Source organism: Bubalus bubalis, chromosome 2, assembly GCF_019923935.1.
Source record: "Bubalus bubalis isolate 160015118507 breed Murrah chromosome 2, NDDB_SH_1, whole genome shotgun sequence".
NCBI classification, from domain to species: Eukaryota; Metazoa; Chordata; class Mammalia; order Artiodactyla; family Bovidae; genus Bubalus; species Bubalus bubalis.
Window position 1 is genome coordinate 66811123 of NC_059158.1, and position 13193 is coordinate 66824315.

The window sequence follows — 13193 nt, forward strand, 5'->3', positions numbered from 1 at the left end:
ATTACTTAAACTCCATCCTTTCCATTTCCCATTAAGTCTTTACTGAAACTAAGTCTTCTTGGTAAAGACTTACATCTCCAACCATCCCAGGCTCCCTCCTGCAAATTCTTTTTGATTTTCATATTTTTTATTTGGTACTTCTAAACTTACCCATTCAGGAAAAAAAGGTGCCCTGTTCTTCCATTTAGACCCCCTCTCATTCATTTCAGCAGCTAGCAGGGTGGCTTGAATACAGTAGCTTTCAAATGTTTGAGTACACAAGCTTTAACATGGGAGTAAACATGAAACTCTGATAGTGCTTAAGTTCATTTTATCTTACATGCAAACTTTGTAAGGGATTTGCCCATTGAATCAAGCTATTTAATACTGATTATCAAATTTTGGGTTCTTACATAGTCAGAAAAGAACTGTAAGTGGCTACAAAGCTGATTAGTTAAAAATCATTGATATCTGTATTAATATTAGTATTAATATCAGTGCTTGGTTTATATGTATCATTACTATTATTAGAATCGGGTAGTCAAATTGCTGAATTTGGCCAGAGAATAAAGTAATATTTTAATGTCTGTTCTTTGTAGCTTAACAGTACAGTTTAAAGAAAATTTTTGACTCAGATGGTAATAATTAAGACGACAGAACTAGATGAGACCAAGAGGCATCAGTGTGCATTCTTTCTCCATGGTGGTCTAGTATTAACCACATTTTTGAAAGCATCATAGACGCCTTTTCAGGAAAAGAGAATTTTAGCCTAATAGATTATATGCTCCAATTCTTTTGGGTCTTGTTACTTATCAAATCTAATCCAAATTCTTCATGTTATGGTTCAAGAAAATAAATCACTAAAAACATGTTAGGCAAAATAAATACTTTATTAATTTTTTTTTAGAAATCAGCCTTTGTGTGATGTGATAATTCAAACATTTAAAAAACCTTTTAGATATTCTTTCAAAGTATACTGTTAACCTCTCAACCACTTTTGATTAAAATTTCACACAAAGAAATATAATAGGAGTTGAAAATTATAAATGCTAAAGAATAATTCTAATAACATCTGGTTGTTACTTTACACATTTATTTAACATATATAAAACCAAATAGGAAACTACCTTCCTTCCCCCCCGCCCCATAAAACAAACAGTTCTCACTGGTTAAGAATGAATTAAAATTTGTTTATGAGAAAACAAAAATCTAAATTACTTCCATTATGAAAAAACAAAACCAGCTTATTCATTTCTATCCATTCAAGTCACAGGCCCCATTATTTTGGCAATAATCTACTGTTTAATCTAAAAGAAGAAACATGTCCTTATAATAAAGAAGTCTGGACAATGCAAAAAGTACATAGTGTTTAACATAAGACATGTTTCCAAATAAACAAACAAACAAAAATCCCCAAACTACATTAACTACAATAAAATTACAATTGTCTTGGGTAAAATAACAATGCTTACAGTGTAAGAACATTAAGTAGTTTTAGGTAACATAAATTCTATCCTACTGCTATTAGTAACCTCCTCAAGAATTAAAAGCAGTTTTTACAACAGGATAATTTTTCTTCTTGGAAGTGACACTAATTAACAGCAGTGGAGGGAGTATCATTGGTTGTTTCAAGCTCTCAAAAAATGAATCAGTTATTGCACAGTAAATACCTCATAGAGGTCAGTGTTTTAAGAAGCTAGTCTGAAGAAATATGTTATTTATAAGTTGCTTAATTATGGAAGTTTTCAAGTTTTAAAATTAATTCTACCTAGGCAATCAACTGGAAAATACTGACATACAAATAAATATTAGGCTTTTCAAATGGCTATGGTTTTGATAGTTTAGAAAAGAAATAAAGTCAGCAAAGTGCCTATATTTCTATGTTTTTTGAAAAGATATGCACAGAAGAAATAAACATTGTATACAGTAGCCCAGCTCAGCAGCAAGTATCTTCTGAAGCACAAATGACACCCCCACCAGTGTATATCCTTGATAACTCCAGTATCACGCAGCTAACAGGACCCACGCAAATCTTAAAAAAAGGAAGAAAAGTAAAAATTAAGCATTTTTCAATTATTACTGAAAAGTCTTCAAAAGGAAGGATGAGAATAAAGATTCTCCATTATTTATTATGACATGATTAGATATGAGACCTAATGTACTATATACAATGAGACCTATGGGATGTTTCTTTAAAAAACAAAAGACACTAAAAATTTATGATTAAATCTTGAAATCTTGGTATGCACGCATGCTTGAAATCTTCATCCATTTGAAAATATTATAATCAGGGCAGTGCTATCAAAATTCAGGTTTGAAGGTCCCAATTTCCCCAATTCCAGAATTTATTTACTATAATGAAATTTCAATAAAATGATAAAATATCAATATAACTTGGAGGTTTGAGATTATGAGATTTGAATCACTTACACTTCAAATGAGGTTATAAAAGGTTTTCACACTGTAAAATAACATATTACATACTTCCTAAAAATAAAAATTTAGCTAGGGAAACAGACCTATATACTAAGAAAAAGCATTAAAAACTAAGTACTAAGTTACATTTAGCTAAACAAAGAAATTCAGAAAAATTTACCTATAAATTCCATTAGTGACTATCTTGCTTAGAATTGGATGCTTTACTTGAAGATACTGCTGCCAGAAGTCCACTTACAATTTCCCGTCTGATTTCCCCAACAATAGACTCTTTAATCTAGAATGGAAAAAAGAAGAAAATGAGAACTTAACAGCATCACTATAATCCATTTTATTCTGTTATCAGAAAAAACAAGTAAATAACATTTAATTTCTACAGTCAGCCAAACTACAGAGAAAACTAAATCTTCGTCTAAATCCTTCATGAAATACAGAGACAGAGAGCAGGGAATCACATCCATCTATCCTCAAACTCAGATCATGTTCTGAGATCTTGTCTAGCATAATACAAATAACTCCATTACAAAATAACACAATTCTCAAGTTGAGAGCATTAACAAATGTTAAAGCTTCATAGATAATTTACCCTATGACACAAAATAACCTGAAAGAACTGATGAAATATTATGTTCACTTTTATGTTGTTTTTCTTTTAAATTAATGTCTATCTACCTAATGGCAGAAAGCAAAGAGGGACTAAAGAGCCACTTGATGAAAGTGAAAGAAAAGAGTGAAAAAGCTGGCTTAAAACTCAACATTCAAAAAACTAAGATCATGGCATCTGGTCCCATCACTTCAAGGCAAATAGATGGGGAAACATTGGAAACAGTGACAGACTTTATTTTCTTGGGCTCCAAAATCACTGCAGATGGTAAATGTAGTCATGAAATTAAAAGGTGCTTGCTCCTTGGAAGAAAAGCTATAACAAACTTAAGACAGCATATTAAAAAGAAGAGATATCACTTTGCCAACAAAGGTCCATGGTTTTTCCAGTAGTCATGTATGGATGTGAGAGTTGGACCATAAAGGAGGCTGAGCATGGAAGAATTGATGCTTTTGAACTGTGGTGTTGGAGAAGACTCTTGGGAGTCCCATGGACAGAAAGGAGATCAAACAAGTCAATCCTAAAGGAAATCAACCCTAAATATTCATTGGAAGGACTGATGCTGAAGCTGAAGCTCCAATACTTTGGCCACCTGATGCAAAGAGCTGACTCATTAGAAAAGACCCTGATGCTGGGAAAGATTGAGGTAGGAGGAGAAGGGGAAGACAGAGGATGAGACGGTTGGATGGCATCACTGACTCAATGGACATGAATTTGAGCAAGCTCCAGGAGATGGTGAAGGACAGGGAAGCCTGGCATGCTGCAGTGCATGTGGTAGGAAAGAGTCGGACACGACTGAGTGACTGAACACCACCACCAAAACAACCATAAACTCTAAATAAGTCAATATTTAGTTGTATGGTACATTTGTCACCTGACTGAAAATTTTGCTTTGGATGAGGATTTACATGTCATTTTATTGTTAGAAAACGCAAACAGATCTAGAGGCAATGACAATTCCCTCAAGATTTTCTTCTCCAGATGCCCAAACACTACACATGCACACCTACATCTTTTTCTCTCTGATTTGTGACCCCATGGAATGCAGCCCACAAATCTCTTCTATCTATGGGATTTTCCAGGCAAGAATACTTGGGTGGGTTACCATTTCCTCCTCCAAGGGATCCTCTGGACCCAGGGATCAAACCCACAGCTCCTGCATGTCCTGCATTGGCCACAGATTCTTTACTAACTGAGCCACCTGGGAAGCCCAGTGCATTACCTCTGAGTAGCCCTTTGTGAAGGCTTTACATGTGTGTTTCCTCAAATAAACTGATAATGCCTTCCCGAATCAGCACTCAAGACGCACTCAACCAGCTTTTAAAAATTCTACATTTTCAGTTTCCTGCCAGCCTGATCTCTCTCCTAAAATGTTCCTAAGTACATCCTGAACACATCTCAATGGAAGTCTTTCCAAAAATGGCTCTGTAATAATGTCATGCAATATATACGTTACAGACTATATATATTGTGGTGTTGGAGAAGACTCTTGAGAGTCCCTTGGACTGCAAGGAGATCCAACCAGTCCATTCTGAAGGAGATCAGCCCTGGGATTTCTTTGGAAGGAATGATGCTAAAGCTGAAACTCCAGTACTTTGGCCACCTCATGTGAAGAGTTGACTCATTGGAAAAGACTCTGATGCTGGGAGGGATTTGGGGGCAGGAGGAGAAGGGCACGACAGAGGATGAGATGGCTGGATGGCATCACTGACTCGATGGATGTGAGTCTCAGTGAATTCCGGGAGTTGGTGATGGACAGGGAGGCCTGGCGTGCTGCGATTCATGGAGTCACAAAGAGTCGGACACGACTGAGTGACTGAACTGAACTGATACATAAATATTCAGAGAGACAAATGCTCCTTAACTACCAACTATCTATACTGAAATATATTTTAAATAAATAAAATCTTCTCATTGTACCTTCTACCAGTGTCTCTAAACTTTAAACATCAAAGGTCTGTTAAGTTCATAGTCCTTCAGATTCGTTTTTTAAACAAATATATATTGGACACAAATATGATACCAGAATTTCTTTGCCACAGCATACAAGTACAAATGTAGTGTGTTAAATTAGATCCTCTGTAAATCCATATTTACAAAAGACAATGACTTAGCAGAGTCTTTCAGTCCTGTTGTCCAATGCACATCTCATCACACTTCACTCAAAAATTTTTTTTCATTCTTCATCATTCAAAAACAAACTAGCCCAAAAGTATTATCTACAAACCAAAAAAGTATGCCAACATTTGGAGGGTAGGGATGGGTACAGACATCACTGCAGTAAAACATAAAAAGTCTCTACCAAGGATGTCATTATCTACGTGGGCTCAGAACAAACATTTCATAAAATATTAAAAAGGAAAAACTGTTAACTCATTAATGACGTAAGAACAGAATAAAAAATGAGAGACTAGTATGGGATAGAAGAGGAAAAAGTTGTCAGAGAATAGTGAATTTTAACATAGTGATGAAAAAGTAAGGCCAACTGCAGACAACAGTGAGGATGAAAGCAGTAGCAAGAGCACCTTAAGAGAGGGAGCAGAAAGAAGCCTAGCTGGTAAGACAGTCCCCACTAGTCAGAGAGCAGAAGGGAATCAGAATGGAAGGGGTGCACTCAAATGGAAGTTTATCAGTGTGTTCTGGCACACAGTAAGTGCTCAATGAATGTCTGAATAAATGCCATCAATGAGAGAGTGAAAGAGTATCACACGCAAAAAAGAAGAGAAAGTGAAAAAAAAAGGACTACATATAAGCACTGGAAAATGACAAAATGCCTTTGATTATTTATTGAAGTAACAAATGTATGAACACAGAAATTAGTTCCAAAGTCTCCCACATTACAGAGGTGGGGAAGGATAAGTAGTGAGAAAATCAGTGGAATGGATGGTGAAGTCCATTTTATAACTTCCAAAAAGTAATACCCACTGAAGACAGACTCCTTGAGATCAAGGAAGGAACGCACATTGGCATATTAACAAGATGACAGCAAGCCTAAAGTGTGGGACAACACATCCATTTATTAGTCTCTACTGAGTGCCTCCTGTGCGGCAGCCATTATTACAGAGATCACTAACAGAATTGTAGTAAGAACACAGGCAAGCTGTGTAGTTACCAAAATACATACAAAAGTGTGCCAGATGAAATACAGTTACTCAGAGGCATGGACCAAGCCTAGGAACGTCAATGAACAAAGAAGAAAACTCTACACAGAGCAATCTATCTTTATACTCTGACATTTAATTCTGTTCAATTTGCTTCTGTGGACACATGCTCATTTATTCTATTAAGTAATCTTTTTTACTTACTTTTTCTTTCGGTGTTCTCTTTCAAAAGAATTCTACTGTATCAGTATTATAAGTAATGAAAGCATTCTTTTAAAAAACTTCACATATGGTGAAATAATGGAAACAAAGGCCTAACAGACATCGTTGTTTTCATGCACCCATGAGAGCAATAAGAAAACTTCCCTAAAAGTGTTTGCCAAACATGCTTAATCCTCACCTGCAAAACTGTTCAACCCAAGCTTAAATCTTCCCTTCCTGAATAATGGCTTTGTTTATGGGGTTAGGGACCCAGAATTTGCTGGGAAGACAATTCTGTTTTTCTTGGTAGCTGATACAATAAGAGTTTAAAAAATCTGGAATTCAGTAACATTAGGGAAAAGATTACCCATTTTAAATGAACAGAATCAAGACTAATCTGAATTTTAAATATTTTGCAAAGTTTAACAGAACACCATTGTAACTGAGCTAAAATGATAATAACCCAAATGATTTTTAAAATTATAGATGACATTAGACTAATTTATCCATTAACATATGCTTTTAAAGTGCTTCAAAACAGTTTTTTTTTTTTTTTTTAAGGACATCAATGTTCCTCTTATGCCCTGTTTCATCTACTATACAATTTGCTTGGTAAGCTCTTCTTTGGAGACAGTTAAAAGGGTCAGTGTTAAGCTAAAGTTCCTCCAAACTATGTCAAATTCTGAATCAGGAAGTTTCTAATTAACAGTAACAAATTCTGAAAAATTCTTCAAACATTTGTCTCACATGTCAGTCCTTCAAATTATAAAATCTCCCATATTTAATAGGGAGGTTCTTATAAATGATTAAGTAATTCTCTAGCACCACCACAGTATGATGGGAACAACCAAGTTTTCTATATATGCTAAGTTCTACCAGCCCCAAAAAATCAATGTTCTGGTTTAGGGATGCTTTGAAAGTGAAAGTGAAAGTCGCTCAGTCTTGTCTGACTCTTTGTGATCCCACAGACTATCCATGGAATTCTCCAGGCCAGAATATTAATTAGAGTGGGTAGCCATTCCCTTCTCCAGCAGATCTTCCTGACCCAGGGATCGAACCAGGGTCTCCTGCATTGCAGGTGGATTCTTTATCAACTGAGCTATCAGGAAATCACTTACAGCACATATCAGGCCATCCATTAGCAACATTAAAAATGAGGACTCAAGTGTGCATTAAGAGAGTATTTGTGCCAAATGAGTATATAAAGTCCAGTTTCCAAGGAAACATTAAAAATGAGGACTCAAGTGTGCATTAAGAGAGTATTTGTGCCAAATGAGTATATAAAGTCCAGTTTCCAAGGAAGTTTTTCAAACCAAAGCAAGCTAAAGGGAACAAAAATACCATATTTTGTGTCAAGGGAGTACCTTTAAAACTGATTTCCTCAGTTAACAAATACATTATGAAGAAAAATAATTACTTAGTTCTACTCAAAAATTGATCTTTGACGTGAAACACCATCAGTCACACCTAACTAACTGAGCAAGGTGGATGTATAGAGCCTGCTAAATAGTAGCCAGACACAACCAACCTACAAAATAATTACATTTATAGGACAAATAAATTTATAGAATTAAGATCTTTTAAATTTCAAGTTGGTAATTCACGTCATGAAAAGAAATTACATACATGCAGTGTCTTCTGCTATTGACAGAATGCTTGTTTTATAAGTGTTAATTTGTCTGAATGTCAGCTGAACCTAGGAACAGAGCACCCAACATGCACAAACATTAAACAGCTACCAGATTTCTTAATTCACTGTGTTGTGAAGCACACCTGTCTGCATCTGGCATTACAATTTCTGTTGGATTTCATTATCACCCCCCTCTACCACGTCACAGTAACTCACAAGTAACTTATTTTGCAGCCCTTCCAAAATCCAATTCCAGAAGCAAATTTCAGGTCTTTTTCAAGGCAGTGTCACACTATTGTAGCATTTATTTCTTAACAGAACAGTGTAACTGTTTTTTATTAGGTTTTCATCTTTTCAAAAATCTGTCACTGACAAGTTTTGAATGTTATGCTTCTAATACTATTTTCCCCATGAGCTCTGTAGTTTTTACTACACAAATCTGCATAGCATGATTTTTAGGAATGCATATATTAATGTCATATAAAGCAAAACTGACTTTATTTTCAAGGTACTTCTCAAGTTACTGTCATGCAGCTGTAAATGATGGCACCTCATACATAAACTAATCTTTGGACCCAGAGGAACAATGGCTCATTGGAAAAAAACATTTTGGTATGTTGCCACCATTCTTTAAAAAAAAAAAAAAATTGATTTTGTTCTGGGTATAGCCCATTAGCAATGTTGTGATAATTTCAGATGAAGAGTGAAAGGACTCAGCCATATATATACACGTATCCACTTTCCACCAAACTCCCCTCTTATCCAGGCTGCCACATAACATTGAGCAGAGTTCCATGTGCTACAATGTTACCATTTTAAATATAGCAAGGTGTCCATGTCCATCCTAAACTTCCTAACTATCCCCCTCTCCCTTCCCCCTGCCAACAGTAAGTTCAGTTCTCTAAGTCTGCAAGTCTCTTTCTGTTTGTAAGTAAGTTCAATTGTATCATTTCTTTACAGATTCCACATACAAGGGATGTCATCCTGTATTTCTCCTTCTCTGACATAATAACTCAGTATGACAATCTCTAGGTCCATGCATGTTGCTGCAAATTGCTGCCACCATTCTTGACCTATAACCACTAAAAATTTGTTCAATGTTACTCACAAATTAATTCTAAAAATGTGTTACATTCACATTACTGAATTTATTGGAAGTACAAAGATTAAAAAGGAGCCACTGACTCTTATTTCTCTGGTTCATTTCAGTATTTTCCATTTCTAAATCCTTACTTCTCAATACACTATACTAAATGCTTTTCTGTATGATTTTTCAACTATTCCCTGAGTCAGTTCTATTTACCTTCCTACTAGACTTTAGGCTTAAGGATTTCATGATCTTACATCCATTTTTCTTTTCTCCTTTACAGAGCAGGTACACTTGTAAACCATGTTTTTAAAAACACAGTAGGCTATTCTTTTTACTAATGGAAAGAATGAACGATCCTCTTTATCATGGATTTTAGTATCCATGATCAAGAACTATGGAAAGAACTATGGAAAGAACTAAAAATAATTACAGTTCTTCCTCAGAGTTACTCTTAAGACAGGGACAGAATGAAAAAAATAAATTCAACACATGTAATTTTTATCTTATGCATTCTACTGAACTTTGCATCCAAAGACACAATGTGATTTGAGAAAAGGAAAAAAAAAGTCATACATAAATATGTATCTATAGCAGTTTCCTTTTTTAAATGATATCCATACTGTTCCTTACCATCTGATCCTGGTGTCAAAAGCAACTATTTTACTAATTTCTCAAATATTTTGCCTTTGATTACTAGTCTTCCTAAGTTTCTGCAGTCCTTTTGGTAACCTAGAACTATTGCTAAATGTTTCAGGTCTGCATACTGCTAATCACACAGGGTAAACTTTAATTCTATATTTCTATCTTTGAATGCCTTACATAATTTCTATAGGTCTCTACTCACTAAATGCTTCATACTTCTTAAAATCTCAACTGACATTATAAAATGGCAGATTTTAATCTTGGAAGAGATCTAAATTATAATCCTTAATTTTACAAAGGTGGAAACAGAGGTCTAAAGTCCTCGTCACATGTTCACCTATTTTGAAACCCACACATATCTTCTTCACCAGAGTGACTATAGAGAATCGCAATTATTTCACATGGGAGTATGAAATTTGCAGAAACAGCATTACAAACATAATAGACATGAGCTAGATCAATGGGAAAATTACTGAATACAAGCGAATCAAAGGAGTACCTTATAAATAATGTTAAAATAAAACCTATTCAAAATAAATTAATTAAGCATAGATTTTACTCACCTCCCTTATGACTTGCTGTAACTCATCTTGCTCCACATTTTTATGCACTTCCTCAGCAGCTGGCAATAATGAGACTTTTCCCTGTTCTTCCTCCACTTCAGATTTACGTCCTACAGCTTCTGAGGTTTCTTCAGTTGCTCCAGCTTCCTCAGAACTTTCCACATCTGGAGGTGTCTGTACAGAGCCTGTTCTAGAAGGAGCAGTTGGTGTTAGGGCCACTGACGCTCGGAATAATTTCTTGCTTGGTACCAGATGGGCTTTGGGTTTGCCCACTGAGTCAATAGGAGGTACTCCAGTTCTTCTACTGGCATGAGAGGGACCAGAACACACAGACGATGACTCTGATGTTGCTTGGGAAAAAACAGATTCTGAGCTTTCTCCAGGAGGAATTTCAAATCCCATTTCTCCATGGCCCAGGCCCAATTCAGACTTTAGGTATGACTGTTCCCGCATCAGTTCAGTGACCTAGAGATCAGAAAAACTGTAATTCTTCTCTCTTTAAATTAATATTGGTAGTTAAAAGAAGATTAATATCCTCGATGCTGCCCCAAATCATTTAACTTGTAGAGACATGATTCGAATGCACTCATTTAGTTACTACTCAATTTCATTTGCAAAAACAGCAAGAAAAATTCAAATTCACAGTGAGATCAAGCCATTAAATATTTAACTAGGCTATAGCTGGATGAAATTTTACTTGGTTCCACATGGGTGTCCAAATTACTTACAAAGAGAAGTAACCAGTAAAAAAAACTCATAATGCCCTCAAATGAACTAATTCATTTAAAATACAATAAAAATTAATCTTTGTTCAAAATGTAGTCATCTTAAAGATCCAATTACCTAAAGAACCTGGAATCAGACTGTGAAAGCACATTTCCTGAAATATAAATTACTTTTTATGATGCATTATTTCCTTTATGCCATGAAGATAAATCATTATTGCAATTAACTGGCTTTCTACTGGCCAAAGATGGCAACAGACTTCAAGAAGTGCCAGACTCACTTCTAATCAAATTAACTACCTTATCAAATTGTGTATTTAAATTTTTTTTCATCTACATTAGGAAAACTGTGTGTTTATGAAATATGATATCATTCCCTTCCCCAGTGATTTAAAAGGAAAGAGGCTTACTGGTTCCATTACATTCAATGGAGAAGGGCATGACAAGTTATCAGCGCTTCTACTGCCACACATTCCCTGAAAAAGCAAAACAATATATATATATATATATATATGTGATATATGTGTGTGTTTGTGTGTGTAGTTTTTTCAAATTGCAAGTGCTTTATAATAAAATGAGCTAATTATTTTTGCTCTAAAGCAGTCCTTTATGTCACAAAAGTCAGCCTCAGCTGTCACAGGATCCTATAAAATGTGTTACTGTGACTGAAGGTTGCATAGAAGATGTTCTGATTCTCTGATCTCACCAACGCACATTTCTCAGAATAATAGATCAAAACTGTTGATGAGATCAAATAGATCAAAACTGCTGATGAGATATTCATTGACAAGATATGCGTAGTCTGTGCTATCATATACATATACACACACACACACATTCTTACTCTACTTGCTATGTGTGCATATATACGTGTGTGTTCATGCAATTGTTTTTAACAAAATCAGTTATGTTCAATTAACAAAGAGAAGAGTTCACTGTTTCAACATTTCAAAACAATATATTCTACAACTTAAAGATTTTGGCAAAAATAAGAATACAATTGTTGAAGTTCAAATTGCATGAAAAGGAACATTAGGAGTAAGAATAGTGGTACAAAATAGAGAGAGAGTGTGTTTGTCTCTATTTTCATTTGTATACATGTTTTTCTGCTTTTACAAAGATCTTATTTGATTCCTCAAAAAACATACAGAATGGAAAAGATCCAAAATAAAGGAAAAATGTAAAGGGAACAGTATTTGGATCTTTAAACACGGCATGTCTCTAATGCCATTTTTAAAATACGTTGTTTTTAAATTAAGGCATTTGTCCTAAATTGTGTGGAACGCTATTAACAAGTTCTGAGTGAAAAAACCGTGACAACCCGAGGAAGCATACCATGAGTGCCGAGGGGCGGAAGGCTGACGGCAAGTGCACAGGGCGGAGCTGCTCCTCCAGCCCCAGCAGGCGCTCCTCCAGCTGCAGTTCCAGGTCCTGGAGTTCCATTCGGACTGAATTTCTCAAACTCTGCAGTTGATCAACTTCATACCTATTAGTAGGAAACTCAGTGTCACAACTCTCACAAGCTTTCAGAAGTTACTGAAACCCCAAGTTCTACAGATTAGCGCAACAGCGTCTGCAGTGAGTATAACCATTATAACTGCTTTTTCTTCCTCTAGCTTCCATCACAAACATTCCAGACAATAAGAAACAGATTCCAACCACTGTCTTCCTCAGTTCAGCGAAGACAGAGAAGTGTACTTAGCAAAACACTGTGCCCAATTTTATTTACACTGGTTCACAAACTAGATAAAGGGTACAAAGCAGTGTAAATAAAATTCAGCTTCCAAAAAAAAAAAAGTTAAAATGCTTTTTAGAATGAAAAATATTTTAAGTCAACGTTAAGACATATGAACTGTTACCTTTCCTCCTCAGTCATATGATGATAAACCATGGTTTGCTGACGCAGCATTGCCAATTCTAAATCCATCATTTGCGTTCTAAACAAATTCAGACTCCGCCTCATTACTTGGAGCTCCTGAAAAGTATTCTAAAATGCAATATAACAGCATTAACTTCTAAATCACACAAATTATTCTGTAACACAAGGATTTAAGTAACAACTTACTTCATAAAGAGGTAGAACAGATGATTTCTGAGTACTATACGGAGCAGCAGCAAGATCAGGTCCTCTCATCATAGGGTACTTTAAAAGAGTGAAAGTCTTATTAGAAAACAATGTTAAAGTGACTACTTCCACATCATCTAAGGTGTTAAAAAGGCAG

The 13193-nt window shown here is 35.3% G+C and overlaps 1 protein-coding gene across 6 annotated transcripts in view; it reads right to left on the minus strand.

Annotated features, from left to right (window-relative positions):
- Positions 1–850: 850 nt before the first annotated feature.
- ITPRID2 (ITPR interacting domain containing 2) overlaps positions 851–13193 on the minus strand; it is a 99185-nt gene continuing 86842 nt past the window's right edge. For 4 of the 6 annotated variants that reach the window (XM_044932767.2, XM_006071943.4, XM_044932750.2 and 1 more), the window contains 7 exons: positions 13037–13114; positions 12831–12958; positions 12307–12457; positions 11382–11447; positions 10247–10711; positions 2576–2692; positions 851–2011 (listed from right to left, as the gene is read on the minus strand). In XM_044932767.2, the coding sequence (XP_044788702.2) occupies positions 2588–2692; positions 10247–10711; positions 11382–11447; positions 12307–12457; positions 12831–12958; positions 13037–13114 (993 nt within the window). In that variant the 3' untranslated portion in view covers positions 851–2011; positions 2576–2587. The remainder of the gene's footprint in view (positions 2012–2575; positions 2693–10246; positions 10712–11381; positions 11448–12306; positions 12458–12830; positions 12959–13036; positions 13115–13193) is intronic. The other 2 variants (XM_025273859.3, XM_025273864.3) reach the window with 2 other exon arrangements.